Here is an 18,209-nt window from a genome sequence, read left to right on the forward strand (position 1 = left end):
AACAAATGGGACTACATCAAAATAAAAAGCTTTTTTACAGCAAAAGAAACCATCAACAAAACAACAAGAAAGCCCACGGTGTGGGAGAACATATTTGCTAATAACACCACTGATAAAGGTTTAATCTCCAACATCTACAGACAGCTGATACAACTAAATAAAAGGAAGGTGAATGATCCAATTAAGAAATGGGCAATGGATCTAAATATATTTTCAAAAGAAGACACAAGGAAGGCCAAAAGGCACATGAAAACATGCTCAAAGTCACTAATTATCCGAGAGATGCAAATCAAAACAACAATGCGGTACCATCTCACACCTGTCAGAATGGCCAACATCAACAAATCAACAAACGACAAGTGTTGGCGAGGTTGCGGAGAAAAAGGAACCCTCGTGCACTGCTGGTGGGAATGCAGACTGATGCAACCACTGTGGAGAACAGTGTGGAATTTCCTCAAAAAACTGAAAATGGAACTCCCATTTGATCCAGTAATCCCACTCCTAGGAATATATCCCAAGAAACTAGATACACCAATCAGAAAGGATATATGCACCCCTATGTTCATAGCAGCACAATCTACAATAGCCAGAATTTGGAAACAGCCTAGGTGCCCATCAGCAGATGATTGGATCCAAAAACTATGGTACATCTACACAATGGAATGCTATGCTGCCATAAAAAAGAAGGAATTGTCATCATTTGCAGCAACCTGGATGGAATTGGAGAACATCATGCTGAGTGAAATAAGCCAATCAATGAAAGAGAAACACCATATGACCTCACTCATTTGTGGATAATAAAGATCATTATAAACTGATGAACCAAAAGATAGATACAGAGACAGTAAAGCAACAAGCAGATTGTCAAATTTCAGTGGGGAGGGGAGGAGGATCTGGGGGACATAATAGATCAACTGAAGGACTTGTATACATGCATATAAGTACAACCAATGGACATAAAGCTCTGGGGAGTTAGGGGATGTGTGGGAGGGAGGGAGGGGGAAAAATAATAAAAATATGTAAAAATTAATAAATAAATTAAAAAATAAAAAAAATAAAACAAAAAAAAAAGATGGGCTGGATACACCTTGGAGTCCTCTCTTGCTCCCTCCCCAGCCCTGATCATGCACTGGTGGGGTCACAGTTTGCAAGAGGGTGCAGGCCTGGCTGAGGAACCCCAGTGATATATGAATCCATGCACAGGCCCTCTAGTCCTATATAATAAAGATGTAATATGCAAATTGACCTCATGACCTCACACAAGATGGCCACCTCCATGTGGTCAAAGATGGCCGGCAGGGGAGAGTACTTGTGGGTGATTATGCCTGTAAGTGGTGACTGGGCTTGCAAGGGAGTTCAGTTGGGGGGGGTTCAGGCTTGCAGGGGAGGGCAGTTAAGGGCAATCGGACTTGCAGGGGAGCAGTTAGGTGTCCATCAGCTGTCAGGAGAGTGGTTAGGGGGTGATCAGACTGACAGGCAGAAGCAATTAGGGACAATCAGGCAGGCAGGCAGGTGAGCAGTTGGGAGCCAGCAGTCCTGATACCACAGGTCTAAGCTGGCAGTTGGACATCCCAGGAGAGGATCCATATTAGAGAGACCCCCCACAGAGTACAAATTTTGTGCACTGGGCCTCTAGTCTAATCCTACCTAATAAAATAGTAATATGCAAATCAACCATCACTCCACTACACCCACATGCCACGCCCACCAGCCAATCATAGTGAGTATGCAAATAAACCCAACCAAGATGGCTACAGTCACAGACAGCAAGAGGGAGGCTTGGGTTTCCCAGGCAACAGAGAAAGCCAAGCTTTCCACTTGCCCTTGCTGGCCTAAGCCTCCACTCAAGGCTACAAAGTTTCAATTATAGAAGGTAAACAAATCCAAACAGAAATGGCAACAGCCATGGAGCTGGAAAGAGGGGTAGGATAGGTTTGCCCTTGGCAATGAAAGAATCAAAGCTTTCCGCACACCCTGGCCTGCCAAGGCCTACACTTAAGGCTACAAAGTTTCAATTATAGAAGATATACAAACCCCAACAGAAATGGCTGCTAGCCACAGAGTGAGCAGGAGGCTTGGCTCCGCTCCAGGCTACAAAGTTTCAATTGTATTGTAGAAGGTAAATAAACCCCAGATACCAGGGCCTCCACTTGGGTCACCAGGGGGCATGGCTGTACTGCAAACCACCACAGGTCCCTCCCTCAGGCCGCCTTATGCCCCAAGGGAACCCTCATTTTGTTCCGGGACACTCTTCAGGGCAAACCAGCTGGCCCCACCCATGCACCAGGCCTCTATCCTATCTAATGAAAGAGTAATATGAAGATTGAGCATCATTCCAACACACAAAATGGCTGCCCCCATGTGGACACAAGATGGCCAGCAGGGGAGGGAAGTTAGGAGGCACCAGGCCTGCAAGGGAGGGCAGGCAATCAACTCTATACGGGAGGGTAGTTAGGGGTGACCAGGCCAGCAGAGGTAGGAAGTTGGGGACAAACAGATTGGCAGGGGAGTAGTTAGACATCAATTAGGCTGGTATGAGAGTGGGTAAGGGGTGCTCAGGCTGGCAGGCAGAAGCAGTTAGTGGCAATCAGTAAGGCAGGCAGGTGAGAATTTGAGAGCCAGCAGTTCTGGATTGTGATAGGGAGGTCCGACTGCCTGTTTAGGCCCGATCCCAGTGGGATCCTGGTGGAATCCCAGTGGGATTGGGCCTTAACGGGCAGTCGGATATCCCTTGAGGTGTCCTAGATTAGAGAGGCTGCAGGCTGGGCTGAGGGACGCCCCCAACCCGCCCTTGTGCACGAATTTCGTGCACTGTGCCTCTAGTATAAAATAATGAGTTTTGTTTGAATACTGCTAAGATGTATAAGGTCAGTGATCTGAGAGAGGTGTAGGGAAACAGCACAGGGTTATAATAAATAATCTATGGATTCAACACACTTTAGCACTACAACCTCCTAAATTACAGCAAATTGCTCTATCACTTTATTGTTCCACCTGAACACATTATTTTTATAATGTGATTGACTATGTCAATTTCAAGTTTACATCCCAAATTCATTTATTTTCATTTCTTTTGATTAGGAAGACTTCTTTAAAAATATTTTTCTTTTTCCATTATGGAGAAGTAAAAGCCATCTTGTTAGGCACCTTACCCTTATAACTTTCTCTTAAAGCTAACCACAAGTTCATCTCAAGGAGGCCTCTGCCCTAGGGCAATTCTTCATTTGTAGGCAAATAAGCAGTAATATATTATCTCAGCCCCTGCTGTTGTGATCTGGTTGTTAAATTTATTAATGAAACTCATTGTTATGTGTGTGGGAAATACTTTTAGTGCCATTGTAAAACATGGAATGAACAGCAAGAGATCGAAGTTGAATAAACTACCAGATTTCTGGCAGGCAATTCATAGTCTCTGCTAAAGCATTTGTCCAGCAGATGAATTACATAGTCCCACTCAAAGGATGTTCTCGTTATTGGAACATCTTTCTATGTTGGAGGTTGCTGCAACCATGAACCCTTGAAATTTAACAAATTAAAATCTGCTCACCCAGCTGGTTTAGCTCAGTGGTTGAGTGTCAACCTATGAACCAGGAGGTCACGGTTTAATTCCAGGTCAGGGCACATGCTGAGGTTGCACCCTCAATCCCTGGTAGGGTGCATACAGGAAGCAGCTGATCAATGATTCTCATTCTCATTATTGATGTTTCTATCTCTCCCTCTCCCTTCCTCTCTGAAATAAAATAAAAAACATTAAAAAAAATAAGTCTGCTCTGTCTAAAAGAGCAGGTCCCTTTTCCCTTGACATTAAAACTCATTCAAGATACAGATTTTGTAACTTCTGAAAGGATTAAGTGTGCTCTCTAGTTCATAAATCCTGGAAAATGGTCCTATGCTCTTCGTATTATTTTTGTAGAGATAGTAAACTGCTTCTGCAAGACAAGTCCATTCATTCTACATTCTTTTACTTGCACTTTGTATTTGCTATGGTTCTTTGTATTTGCTATGGTACTTTGTATTTGAATAGTTCTCCCCGCCCTGTTCCACAAATTCATACTAGCATGTTGAAATCCTAATCCCTAATGGTGTTAGTATTAAATGTGGAACCTTTGCTTAAGTCATGAGGATAGAGTCCTCACAAATTGGGTTAGTGGTCTTATTAGAGGTTCCAACAGACTGCAGCCCTTCTACCATGGAGGACACAGCAAAAGCACCAACTGTGGCCATGCTGGTGCTAGCCTCCAGAACTGTGAGAAATTTCTGTTTTTCTATAAACTACCAGGTCCATGGTATTTTGTTATAGCATTTTATGGATTAAAACAGTGTCAATATAAAATTTCTGTCCTTTCCATGAATTCTTCCCCATCCAGGAGATAACTAATTCCTGTAAAATAAGATGAAGGAAAGCTATTTTTTCTCTCTTCAAATACGATGAGATGGGGAGGTGCTAATCCTCTTTTTTTTTTTCTGATAGAAAAATTTTTAATCCCTCAACTATTCCTAGTTTCTAGAAATTCTTGAACAGATTAGTATCCCTTTTGACTCTCTTGAGAATACACACACGCTCGCGCATGCACACACACACACACGCACATCAAACATGTTCTCATGCGTGCACACACATTCAGAAAACATGGGTATCAAACAAATTCAAAAAAACTAAAAAAAAGCTTTTAGTTTTAATATGTATACAACATCTTTTTTTTTTTTTGGTTTGGAAAAAATGTTTAAAAACATATATTATGATTTGAGTATTTATGAGGGACAGAGTTGACTCAGTCCATTTTTACCTGCTAGGTTCCTCTGGTCCTGTTTCACTTGATTGCTGGTGTTGGTTGACATTCTGGTCTAAAGGAGTTTATCCTTCATTTGCTGCCCTTCTACCAGATCATTTCTCATCCAGTCTTTTATATGTATCTGGTGATACTCACCCTGTTTAGTCTTATTCGCATACTGCTAGGGTGACCAACTCACCCTTGTTTGCCCAGAACTTTCTGTGTTTAGAAATAAGGGCCCTGTGTTTTGGCAATCACATTTGTTCTGGGCAGACTAGGATGGTGGGTCATTTTACATACTATCTCCCCCCACGACCTTACAGCACATATTATTTGCTGTATGTCTGTGTATTGTCCACAGTGGAATGTGGAAGCTCAGGCTTCCGTCTGAATGCTAATGGTTGAAAGTTAGTTTTCTGAAGCATTTGTTTTTTTTACCCCCTTTTCTTAAAAAAAAAAAATGCTAAAGTATCCTCTGATGTCTCTTTGGCACTCCTTTTTAGGTTTTTCCCTAGCTGAAATTGTGATGTGAATTGCTCTTGAGAATTTTTTGTCTTGCATTTCTTTCAACGATTTCACAGAATAAAAATTGTTTTCTTGCTGCCTAGGATCTATGGCTCCAGTTTGTCATATTGTTTGGGTGATTTAGTACTTAATAAAGTACCACAGTTGTACAATAAGCCTTTGAGAAGCCATATTTTTAGTAATTGGGAACCCTGAGTTCAGATAGATTGGCCTCCAGCTAGCTCACTGCAGGATTTTGGACAAGTCTGATTTTCCCTTTAGATCTTGGATCATTCCTATGTAAAAGAGGTGGGCTTTGCTAGATTGTTCACGAGGCCAGTTTATGCTGAAACAAAATGACTGTCAGTGGGAATCAGAGTATCATTGCCTTATGTAACAGTTCTTTTCTGGAGTCTGTTGTGGGGGGGGGGGGGGGTTTCTAATATCTCTGTAGCCTGACCTCTGAGCTCAGAACTCAATATCCATCCCTCTATTAGACCATCGCCAATTAGTCCCAGAGGGCCTCTTTCAGATGAAAACTTGCTGTCTGTAGATAGAAGCATAATGGGAAGGGCATATCCAAGACCATACGCAGGTTTAGCCTTTCAGCAGGAGGACTCAGAGGATTCAACTTACAGTCATACTCATGATATCATTTAGTATAGTGGGAGGATACCAGGCAAAATCATCCAAGGGAAAGGCACAAGGGTAAAGCCTAGGGAAACTATCAATAGACACAGCTTCCAACAATCCTTCTCTAGTACTCATATAGGATTTGGTTGATTTTCCCCAATAACTAGTCATGGCAACACATGTTAAATGTTATTTTTCAGGAAAGCTTATTAAAGACTCGGTACCCAAGGTTTTTATTGGGGGTTGGCCAAAAAGGCAGCCTCTGCTCCAAAAGTCTCCCAACTGTGTTCAGTGTACATATATTATTTGTACAGTTTAGACCAATAAGCCATTCTTATGTGGGAATGGGGGGAACCCTCCTCAAATTTAACTTTCTAGATGCCAGCAAAGGAGCAAGGCTGCAGGCAGGTCTTTGTAAAGATAGGAGTCTCAGGTTTTGCTACAGTATCTCTTTTCTGCACATGTAATAAAATTCAAAGTTTATCTCTGGCCTTTTGACTCCTCACCACAAGTAAAGCCACATGACACCTGGGAAATCAGTCTTTGAAGAATAGTTGAAGGTCTCCTGGCTCTGTTTGTAACTGGGTTACTTTGGCTAAGTTGCTTTACCTTTACATACCTGACCTTCATCTGTGAATTAGAGGTAATAAAGCTAACTACATGGGGGTTTTATTGAGAATAATTTTTTAATACACACATACATCTGAAACACATCATCACTTGTCCCTGAATCCACTTATACAACAATTTTTATCTAGAACTTACTATGTGATAAACATTATGATGGGCCCAGGAGATGTAGTGCTGAGTAAAAGACATCCTGCCTTTCTACAATTTATAGTTTAGTAGGGAGAGAGACTTTAATCTCAAATAATAACCATGAAAGTTAGTATACTATTAGAGCAATTATAACCTGTGGTAAGTGTATAGATAGAGGTAGATATATAATGTGGTTACTGACCTATATTAGTAGGTCAGGTACAGTCTCCCTGAGGAAATGACATATATGTAACAATCTCAAATTGGAACCTTCAGTAGCTACATTAAAAAATTAGGAGAGCCCTACCAGTGTGGCTCAGGGGTTGAGCATTGACCTATGAACCAGGAGGTCACAGGTCAATTCCTGGTCAGGATATATGCCAGGTTTGGGGGTTGGGCTCAATACACAGCAAGAGGCAGCCACTCAATGATTCTCATCATTGATGTTTTAATCTCTGTATCCCTTCCTCTTTAAAATCAATTAAAATGTACTTTAAAAAATGAGAGATATTAGATAATGGTTTTGCATAGGCTCTTTTCTTCTCTTGAGAGGGAGCAGGCAGTGTTGGAAAAATAAAAAAAGGACAGTGTGATTGGCATAGGGAGAACGAAGGGGAGAGAGATGGTGGGTGATATTGGAGAGGATAGAGATAGTTAAGGACCACTTTTAGATAAAGGAGCTCACCCACCATCCTAAGAGCAATGGAAAGCTATTTAAGGGTGTTTAGCAGTGTGTGACATGTTCAAATATTGAAGTGTTTTTTAAAAAAGACCACCCTGCCTACTTTGTAGAGATATTGGAATAGATAAAGTGGTTCAGGAGGCTATTGAGAAGCCTGGGCTAATGATGATTTTAATTTAAGACAATGTAAATACAGGCAATCCTCGGGTTACATCGGACTTTGCATACATTGTTTTGTGGTTACATCGCCATCTCTCATTTATTTATATATATAAAAAAAAGTTCTGACATTTCAATGTATGTACATATGTGCTTTCTGTTGTTTTTTTTTTTTTTAATTATTTATTTACCACAAATAAAGGTCAGGAATTGTTATGTTTAAATTTTTTTAACCACAAATAAAGGTCAGGAATTGTTAGCTTTAATTTTTTTTTTATTTCATTACTGCTGTGTATGTGCTCCATGTGATCCATGTGAGTGATGTAAGTGCTTATGCAGGTGGTTTCCAACTTATGGCTCTTGTTACATCATGCCATAGGAACAGATCTTCGACATAACCCAAGGACCTACTGCAGCTTGCTTGGAGCTGAAGAGAAATGTAAAGATTTGATGAGGTGTATCTATAGTTACTTGCTGAATTATTTGAATCAATAGCTTCAAGATGAAAAGTTTTTACTATTTTTTTTTACCTTTACTGCTATAAAATATTGAGAGTTGGAAGAGATATCAGATTCTTTTTATTTTTTTAAATCTTCACCCAAAGATATTTTCCCATTGATTTTTAGAGAGGGGGAAAGACAGAGAGAAATATTGATGTGAGAGAAATGAATTGGTTAGTTGCCTCCTGTATGCACTCTGGCCAGGATCCAGGCCAGAGAGGAGGCTGCAACTAAGGTATGTGCCCTTAACTGGAATTGAACCCTGTACTCTTCAGTCCACAGGCCAACACTCTATCCACTGAGCCAAATTGGCTAGGGCAATATCAGATTCATGAGTGTATAATTATTGTAAAGAAAGAGATGAAGTTATACATACATTCATCTGAAATTTGCACAACTATAGCCTACCTTATCCATCCATCTCTTGATATAATAAGAAAGATACAGGAAGAGAGGGGAAGATGGTAGCAGGCACAATGGCAGTGAGGAAGAGAGTGAGGGAGCAAAACAGGAGTGTGTGGATGTGTGTGTGTGTGTGTGTGTGTGTGTGAGAGAGAGAGAGAGAGAGAGAGAGAGAGAGAGAGAGAGAGAGAGAGAGAGATAGAGAGAGACAGTTAGATCCTGCAAGACATTCAGGGCTGGTGGACCAGGCTCTCATAGATGGGGAACCCCCACTTTCACTGCAAACATTCCCTAGTGGTGATGCTGGTACAAAAATCATGCCATCTTGAAGGGCAGAGCTGCTGTGACTAGGAACCCAGCCTCACCACCACCAATACTGACCTCAGACCAAAACTGAGAACTTAAAGCCACTCTGGACAAAGACCTGCTATCACAGCTAAGACCCAATGACACTGAGACTCAAGCCACCCTGGGCTCAAGCAATTGTGAGTTCCAGAGGGTTTTCCTCTCCTGCCTACCTGCTGTGGCAGCATAGGTTTCATGCATCTCAAGCCATGCCTGACAGTCAGTGTGTGCAGCTCCCACTAGCCACACCTTCCTGACATCCCAGACGGCCCCTGGCTGTTGGTATACAGCTCCCTCCAGACTATGGCAGCCACCACTCTCCCAGCACCTGAGCTGGACCCTCACACATGCCTACCACCAGACTGTGGTGTCCACACATAGGGAACCCAAGCCAGCCCCTGGCTCTTGGTGCACTCAGGGCTCCCACCAGCCTGCGGCAGCTGAACTTCCCAATACCCCAGGCCCACCCTTGACTGTTGTGGTGCACTACACTCCTGCCAGGCCCATCGCTGAAGCTCAGAACCCACACAAGTTGGCAACTGGACCATTCGGTGACAGCAAAAATGGGGAAATGAAAAAAGCAACCCCCAAAGGAAAGAAAAGGAGGAATAACCTTCCCCCCCTGCCCACACACACACAAGGAACTAAATAAAACAGAGGAATGCACTATGTCAGAAAAAGATTTCACAATAATGGTCATACAGTTCATAAACTGGATGGATGAGAAAAATCAATAACTTATGTGAGAATCAAGAAGAAATCCAAAGTGATATGGCTAAAATAAAACAAATTTTGGGAGGTTTCAACAGTAGACTAAGAGAAGCGGAAAACTGAATTAGTGAGGTAGAAAATAAGGTAGAGAATCAAGTCTATTTTGAACAGCAACTGGAGGGAAAAAATTGGACAATAGGAGGAAAGTTTAAGGGAGCTTTGGGACAACATGAAACATATAATAGGGGTGCCAGAAGGACAAGAATTGAAGCAAGGATTAGAGAACCCATTTGAAGAGATAATGGCAGAAAACTTCCCTGTCATGGGGAAGAAGAAAGTCACACAAGCTCAGAGAGGGCCAAGCAAGATGAACCCTAAAAGACCCAAACCAATACTCATTGTAACTACAATGGCAAATGTTAATGACAGAGAATCATAAGGGCTGCAAGAGGAAGACGGAGAGTTACCTACAAAGGATATTCCATTAGATTATCAAATGATTTCTCAATAGTAACACATCAGGCTAGAAGGGAATGGAATGAAGTATACAAACTAAGGCATAGCAAGAGACTGAATGCAAGAATATTCTATTCAGCAAGGTTATCATTCAACATTGAAGGGAGCTTCACAGACAAATTATATATATATATATATCAATACCAAACCAGCATGTAAGAAATGCTAAAGGGACTATTGTAAAAAGAAGGGGAAAAAGGAAGAAGGAACACAGGGACAAACAGTAAAAATGGCTACAAACAAGTATCTATCAATAATAACAAATGTAAGTGAACTGAATTATCTAGTCAAAAGATATCTAGTAGCTGAATGGATAAGAAAACATGCTCCAGCCAAGACCGGTTTGGCTCAGTGGATAGAGCGTTGGCCTGTGGACTGAAAGGTCCCGGGTTTGATTCCGGTCAAGGGCATGTACCTGGGTTGTGGGCACATCCCCAGTGGGGGATGTGCAAGAGGCAGCTGGTTGATATTTCTCTCTCATCGACATTTCTAACTCTCTATCCCTCTCAATTCCTCTCTGTATAAAATCAATAAAATATATTTAAGAAAAAAACAAAACATGATCCATATACATGCTGTCTACAAGCGACCCACCTCTGAACAAGCAGCTCACAAAGACTGAAAGTGAAGGAAGCAAAATATCTGTCAAAGTGAAGGCCTTAAGAAAGAAATAAGGAAGGCCACTTCATGATAATAAAGGGATAGATACAACAAGAGATATAACTCTGATAAACATACCGTATTTTCCGGCATATAAGACGACTTTTGAAATGAAAAAAAGTCAACCGAAAATCGGGAGCAAAAGACCAAAATTGCACAAAAATTACCTGCAGATCCTGACGGCAAAGTAAGTCTTTTCTTTGAAGTGTGTGTGTGGGGGGGTAGTCTTATACAGTGAATATAGGCCTAAACCTATGTTTTAACTAAAATTAGGGGGTCATCTTATATGCCAGAAAATACAGTATATGCACCCAATGCAGGAGCACCAAAACACGTAAAAAGGAAAACTTCTGGAAGATATCAAGGGAGAGATCTACAGCAATACAACCATAGAAGGGAACATTAATACCCCACTGACATCACTGGATAAATTTTCTAGGCAAAAAATCGGCAAAGAAACAGCAATTCTAAATGACTCACTATATCAGATGGACATCTTCAGAACATTTCACCCCAGAGCTACAGAATATACATTCTTCTCAAGTGCACATGGGACATTTTTTAAGATAGAGCACATATTGGGACACAGGCAAAATCTCCCCAAATTCAAGAAGATTGAAAGCATATTAAGCATCTTCTCAGACCACAGTGGCATAATATTAGAAATCAACTACAATAAAAACAATTTTAAAAATTCAAACAGATAGAGATTTAATAGCATGCTATTAAACAAGGATTGAATTACCAAAGAGATCAACAAAGAAATTAAAAGGATCCTGGAAGCGAATGACAATGAAAACACAAACAATCCAAAGCCTATGGGACAAAGTGAAAGCAGTCCTGAGAGGGAAGTTATAGCTATACAGGACTAACTCAAAAAGAAAAAAGAAAAAGAAAACCCAAAGAAACAACAACAACAACAACAACAAAAAAAAAAACTACACCTTTATCTTTGTTTTCCCTTTGAACATGTTTTCATATGTCTCTTGGTCTTCTGTATCTCCTCTTTCGAAAAGTATCTATTTAGATCCATTGCCCCCCCCCCTTTTTTATTGGATTGTTTATCTTCCTTTTGTTAAGTTGTATGAGGTCCCTGTAAATGTTGGAGATTAAACCCTTATTGAGATAACATTGGCAAATATTTTTTCCCATGCAGTTGTTTTCTGATGATTTCTTTTGTTGTGCAAAAGCTTTTTATTTTGATACTAGAGGCTGTGCACAAAATTCGTGCATGGGGTAGGGGGGTGTCCCTCAGTGCAGCCTGTACTCTCTCCAATCTGGGACCCCTCAAGGGATGTTCAACTGCCCATTTAGACCTGATCCCGATGGGTCGGGTCTAAATGGGCAGTCGGAAATCCCTCTCACAACCCAGGACTGCTGGCTCCCAACTGCTCACCTGCCTGCCTTCCTGATTGCTCCTAACCACTTCTGCCTGCCAAACTGATCATCCCTAACCACTCCCATGCCAGCCTGATTGATGTCTAACTGCTTCCCTGCCAGCCTATTTGCCCCCAATTTCCCTCCTCTGCCAGCCTGGCCACCCCTAACTGCCCTCCCCTACAAGACTGATCGCCTCCAACTGGCAGACCTGGTCCCTCTCAACTGTCCTCCCTTGCAGGCCTGATGCCTCCCAACTGTCCTCCCCTGCTGGCCATCTTGTGGTGGCCATCTTGTGTCCACATGGGGGCGGGATCTTTGGCCACATGGGGACAGCCATCTTGTATGTTGGAGTGATGGTCAATCTGAATATTTCTCTTTTATTAGATAGGATAGAGGCCTGGTGCATGGGTGGGGGCAGCTGGTTTGCCCTGAAGAGTGTCCTGGATCAGAGTGGGGGTTCCCTTGGGGCATAGGGCAGCCTGGCGATGGACCTGTGGTGGTTTTCAGGCTGGCCACAGCCCCCCTGCCAGTGCCCCTGGCGACTCAAGTGGAGACCCTAGTATCTGGAATTTATTTACCTTCTACAATTGAAACTTCGTAGCCTGGAGTGGAGCCAAGTCCCCTGCTCACTCTTGCTGCCGCCATTTCTGTTTGGTTTTATGTAACTTCTATCATTGAAACTTTGTAGCCTTGAGTGGAGGCCTAGGCTGGCCAGGGTGTGTGGAAAGCTTGGCTTCCATTGCTGGGGAAACCCAAGCCTCTCAACTGCTCTCTGTGGCTCTGGCCATCTTTGTTGGGGTTAATTTGCATACTTGCTCTGATTGGCTGGTGGGTGTTTTGGTGGGCATGGCTTGAGTGGACTAATGGTTAATTTGCATATTACTCTTTTATTTGATAGGATAGTCTCATTTGTTTATTTTCTCTTTAATTTTCATTGCCCTAGGAGCTGTATCAGTAAAGATGTTTCTTTTATTCTTTAGGAAAAAGCAGAAGTATCAAATGTGATGTAAAGGTCGTGTTTACAGACTTATGTACTTTTTTCATTAATAGTAAAAAAAAAATTGATTCTGTTTCTAAGTATATGCTCCCAATTTATCATAACTTATTTTTTAATATTAAGACCAGTCTCATGGTTGGATCTTTTATTTTTGTACATGCTAGTGTTTTGAGTAATATCATGTGGATCCAGACTTCACTTTTTTATAGATGACAGTGAAGCTGGTTGATTAGATAATACCTAAGAGATTTTATCTTTACAGATAAAATTTTTATGTATTTTATGGAAATGATTCTTTGGGGGTGGAGAAAATCTTGTCAAGGGTGTGCTTTTCTGAAAACATTATTATACTTTCTTACTATTAAAATGATTATTTTGCTGTGGTTCATCATTTGGCAGTAGTATAACCAGCTTGACATGCCTATTTTTTCAACAGCTCTTTGTTTATTGTTATGCCATTTCCATAGGTGCAAGTCATTGTAAAGTGGGAGCACTTAACTTCTTTCTTAGTAAACCATTTTATGATATTTCCTTCTATCTTTGCAGATAAATTATTAGTTATAACTGTAGCAACAAGAGAAAGTGATGGATTTCATCGGTTCATGCAGTCAGCCAAATACTTCAATTATACTGTGAAGGTATGGTATAACTTAATTCATGGAGACATTAAAATATGTGCCTAAAGTACATTTTTATAACAGTAGTAACAACAGGAAGTGTAATCCAAAGGAGGAAGGTGAAATTTGGTTACAAAGTTGCTATTAAAATTTATATATACTTGATTGTTTTAAAGATACCATTTTGGCCTTATTAATACTTTCCCACTCAAACAATAATTTCTTAATATTTACTAATGCTTTGTATAAACATGTTTATAGAATAACAGAAAATATGTATATATATTTATATTTCTTTGATGGGGATGTCATGTGTAAACACAACATAACTAAGATTTGACAGTAATTTTTTGTCTGCTTTAGTGTATTTCTTTGTTATTATAAAGAATTGGAAACATGATTAAAGGGGATGCTTTTTCTTTCATTTATGAAGAATTGCTTCTTCTGTATTTTGTTTGTTTTACGGGGGTTTGGGAATATTATAAAAATATAAAAAGGTTTTAGAAGACATCTCCAGAGGAATATCTCATTGATAAATGATGAGAAGAAACCTGAGGAATTTGGTAGAATTAGTAAACTGAGCTATGAAAAGCCTTTTGTTTTTGTTGACTTTTTAAACTTATTTTTTAGAAATGAGGGTCTGTCAGCCAGTTTCTCTCCCCGCTCCCAAGTAAGAGGAGAGTGGGGAGGAATCCCAGGTAGGAAAACAACCAAACAAGCAAATTAAAACATTTATTTTAAAAAAAGCAAAACCAAAAACCTTAAAAGGGGGGCACGGGGCTTTGTCTTGGGAAAAAATCAGCTGTTCCAGTATGTAATGTACAGTATAATAGGGGTTCAGAAACAACAACAAGAACAAGGATTAGAAAACCTACTTGAAGAAATAATGTTAGAAGACTTCCCTGATTTGAGTAAGAAGAAAGTCACACAACCACAGAGAGTCCCAAACAAGATGAATTCAAAAAGACCCACACCAAAACATATTGTAATTACAATGGCAAATGTTAATGACAAGGAGAGAGAAACTTAAAGGCTACAAGAGAGACTGAGAGTTACCTACACAGGATCTCCCATTAGATTATCAAAAGATTTCTCAACAGAAATACATCAGGCTAGGAAGGAATGAAAGGAAGTATACAAAGTGATGCAAGACAGGGGCCTGAGTCCCAGAAGATGCTATACAGAAAGGCTATCATTCAAAATTGAAGTGAAAATAAGGAGCTTCATCACTAGCAAGCCAGCAATACAAGAAATGCTAAAGGGACTGATGTAAAAATAAAAAATAAAAAGAGAAGTAGAAACATGGGAACAAAAATAAAAATACCCCCTAATACCAAAACCAGATAAAGACAACTCAATGGAAGAGAATTACAGGCCAATATCCCTCATGAACATAGATGCCAAAATCTTCAACAAAATTCTAGCAAATCGGCTCCAGCAGAACATCACAAAGATCATATACCATGACCAAGTAGGATTTATTCCAGGAATGCAAGGATGGTACAATATCCACAAATCAATAAACATACATCACATAAACAAATTGAAAGATAAAAATCATATAATCATATTAATTGATGCAGAAAAAGCATTTGATAGAATCCAACACCCTTTCCTGATAAAAACTTTCAACAAGTTGGGAGTACAAGGATCATACCTCAACATAATAAAAGCTATATATGATAAACCCACAGCCAACATCATAATCAATGGGCAAAAACTAAAACCTCTAAGAACATAAACAAGACAGGGATGCCCACTTTCGCCACTCCTGCTTGACATAGTACTGGATGTACTAGCCATTGCAGTTAGACAAGAAGAGGAAATAAAAGGCATCCAAATTGGAAAAGAAGAAGTAAAGTTATCCTTATTTGCAGATGACATTATATTGTACATAAAAAAAAAACAAAAAACTCCATTAAAAAACTAATTGACTTAATAAATGAATTTGGCAATGTAGCAGGATACAAAATTAATGCCAAGAAATCCATAGCATTTCTATACACCAACAGTGAAATTACAGAAACAGAGACTATAAAAGCAATTACATTTACCATTCCACCAAAAAATTTAAGATACCTAGGAATAAATTTAACTAAGGAAGTAAAGGACCTATTTGTAGAAAACCACACGGCACTGAAAAAAGAGATAGAGGAAGATGTAAACAGATGGAAGAACATACCATGTTCATGGATTGGTAGAATCAACATCATCAAAATGTCCATACTTCCTAAAGCAATCTACAGGTTCAATGCACTCCCCATTAAAATACCAATGGCATATTTCAGTGACCTAGAAAAAACTCTCAAAAAGTTCATTTGGAACAATAAAAGACCCCGAATAGCCACAGCAATCCTGAGAAAGAAGAGTAAAGTAGGAGGGATCTCAACACCAGACTTCAAGCTGTATTACAAAGCCACTGTTCTCAAAACAGCCTGGTACTGGCACAAGAACAGACATATAGATCAATGGCATCGAATTGAGAACCCCGATATCAACCCAAATCACTATGCTCAATTAATATTTGACAAAGGAGACACGAATATACAATGGAGTCAAGACAGTCTCTTCAATAAATGGTGTTGGGAAAATTAGACAGATACATGCAAAAGAATGAAACTAGATCACCAACTTACACCATACACAAAAATAAACTGAAAATGGATACAGGACTTAAAACATCAGATGGGAAACTATAAAAATACTAGAAGCATCCACAGGCAGCAAAATCTCAGACATATGCCAAAAGAACTTCTTCACTGATACTTCCCCTAGAGCAATGGAAGCTAAAGAGAAAATGAACAAATTGGACTACATCAAAATAAAAAGCATTTTTACAGCAAAAGAAACCATCAACAAAACAACAAGAAAGCCCACTGTGTGGGAGAACATATTTGTAAATGTTACCACTGATAAAGGTTTAATCTCCAACATCTACAAACAGCTTATACAACTAAATAAAAGGAAAATGAGCCGAAACCGGTTTGGCTCAGCGGTAGAGCGTCGGTCTGCGGACTGAAATGGCCCAGGTTCGATTCTGGTCAAGGGAATGTATTGGTTGCGGGCACATCCCCGGTAGGGGATGTGCAGGAGGCAGCTGGTCGATGTTTCTCTCTCATCGACATTTCTAGCTCTCTATCTCTCTCTCTTCCTCTCTGTAAAAATGTCAATAAAATATATTAAAAAAAAAAAAAAAGGAAAATGAATGATCCAATTAAAAAATGGGCAATGGACCTAAATAGAATATTTTTAAAAGAAGACAGAAGGAAGGCCAAAAGGCTCATGCAAGCATGCTCAAAGTCACTATCCGAGAGATGCAAATCAAAACAACAATGTGGTACCATCTCACACCTGTCAGAATGGCCAACATCAACAAATCAACAAACGACAAGTGTTGGTGAGGTTGAGGAGAAAAAGGAACCCTCGTGCACTGCTGGTTGGAATGTAGACTGGTGCAACCACTGTGGAGATCAACTTGGAGTTTCCTCAAAAAACTGAAAACGGAACTCCTATTTGACCCAGTAATCCCACTCCTAGAAATATATCCCAAGAAACTAGAAACACCAATCAGAAAGGATATATGCACCCCTATGTTCATAGCAGCACAATCTATAATAGATAGAATTTGGAAATAGCCTAGGTGCCTGTCAGCAGATGTTGGACCCAAAACCCATGGTACATCTACACAATGGAATGCTATGCTGCCATAAAAAAAGAAGGAATTCTCATCATTTGCAGCAACCTGGGTAGAATTGGAGAACATCATGCTGAGTGAAATAAGCCAGTCAATGAAAGAGAAACACCACATGACCTCACTCATTTATGGATAATAAAGAACGTTATAAACTGGTGAACCAAAAGATAGATATAGAGATGGTAAAGCAAAAAATAGACTGTCAAATTACAGCAGGTAGGGTATGGAGATCTGGGGAGATAATAGATCAACCGAAGGACTTGTATACATGCATATAAGTACAACCAATGGACACAAAACTCTGGGGAGGGGGGGTATGTATGGAAGGGGGGGCAATGTTAAATTATGTACACAGATAATAAATGAATAAAAAAATGGGGGGGAAATAAAAAATAAATAAAAATAGCTACAAACAAGTACCTATCAATAATAAACTTTAACATAAATGGATTGAATGTTCCAATCAAAAGACCTCAAGTTACTAAATGGATAAAAAAGCATTATCCATACATTTGCTGTCTATAGTAGACTCATCTTAGAACAAGAAACTCAGACTGAAAATGAAGGGATGGAAAAATATATGTCAAGAAAATGGAAAAGAAAAAAAAAAAAAAAAAGCTGGGGTAGGAATACTTATACCAGACAAAATGGACTTCAAAGTGAAGGCCATAGCAAGGGACAGGAAGGCCACTTCATAATACCAAAGGGACCACCACAACAAGAAGATAAAACTCTAGAAAACAAATGCATCCAATATAGGGGTACCCAAATACATTGAAAAAAAGCTTCTGAATAAATCAACGTGGATGTTGACAACAACAAAATCCTAGTAGGCAACTTTAATAACTCACTGGCATCACTGGATAAATCCTCTGCAC

At 39.9% G+C, this 18,209-nt stretch overlaps 1 protein-coding gene across 5 annotated transcripts in view; it reads left to right on the forward strand.

Annotated features, from left to right (window-relative positions):
* Nucleotides 1–18,209, forward strand: part of PLOD2 (procollagen-lysine,2-oxoglutarate 5-dioxygenase 2) — a 215,285-nt gene that overhangs the window by 64,497 nt on the left and 132,579 nt on the right. For all 5 annotated transcript variants that reach the window (XM_045584113.1, XM_036443746.2, XM_036443745.2 and 2 more), the window contains exon 2: nt 13,567–13,658. In XM_045584113.1, coding sequence (XP_045440069.1) covers nt 13,567–13,658 — 92 coding nt within the window. The remainder of the gene's footprint in view (nt 1–13,566; nt 13,659–18,209) is intronic.

Source organism: Pipistrellus kuhlii, unplaced genomic scaffold, assembly GCF_014108245.1.
Source record: "Pipistrellus kuhlii isolate mPipKuh1 unplaced genomic scaffold, mPipKuh1.p scaffold_m20_p_2, whole genome shotgun sequence".
NCBI classification, from domain to species: domain Eukaryota; kingdom Metazoa; phylum Chordata; class Mammalia; order Chiroptera; family Vespertilionidae; genus Pipistrellus; species Pipistrellus kuhlii.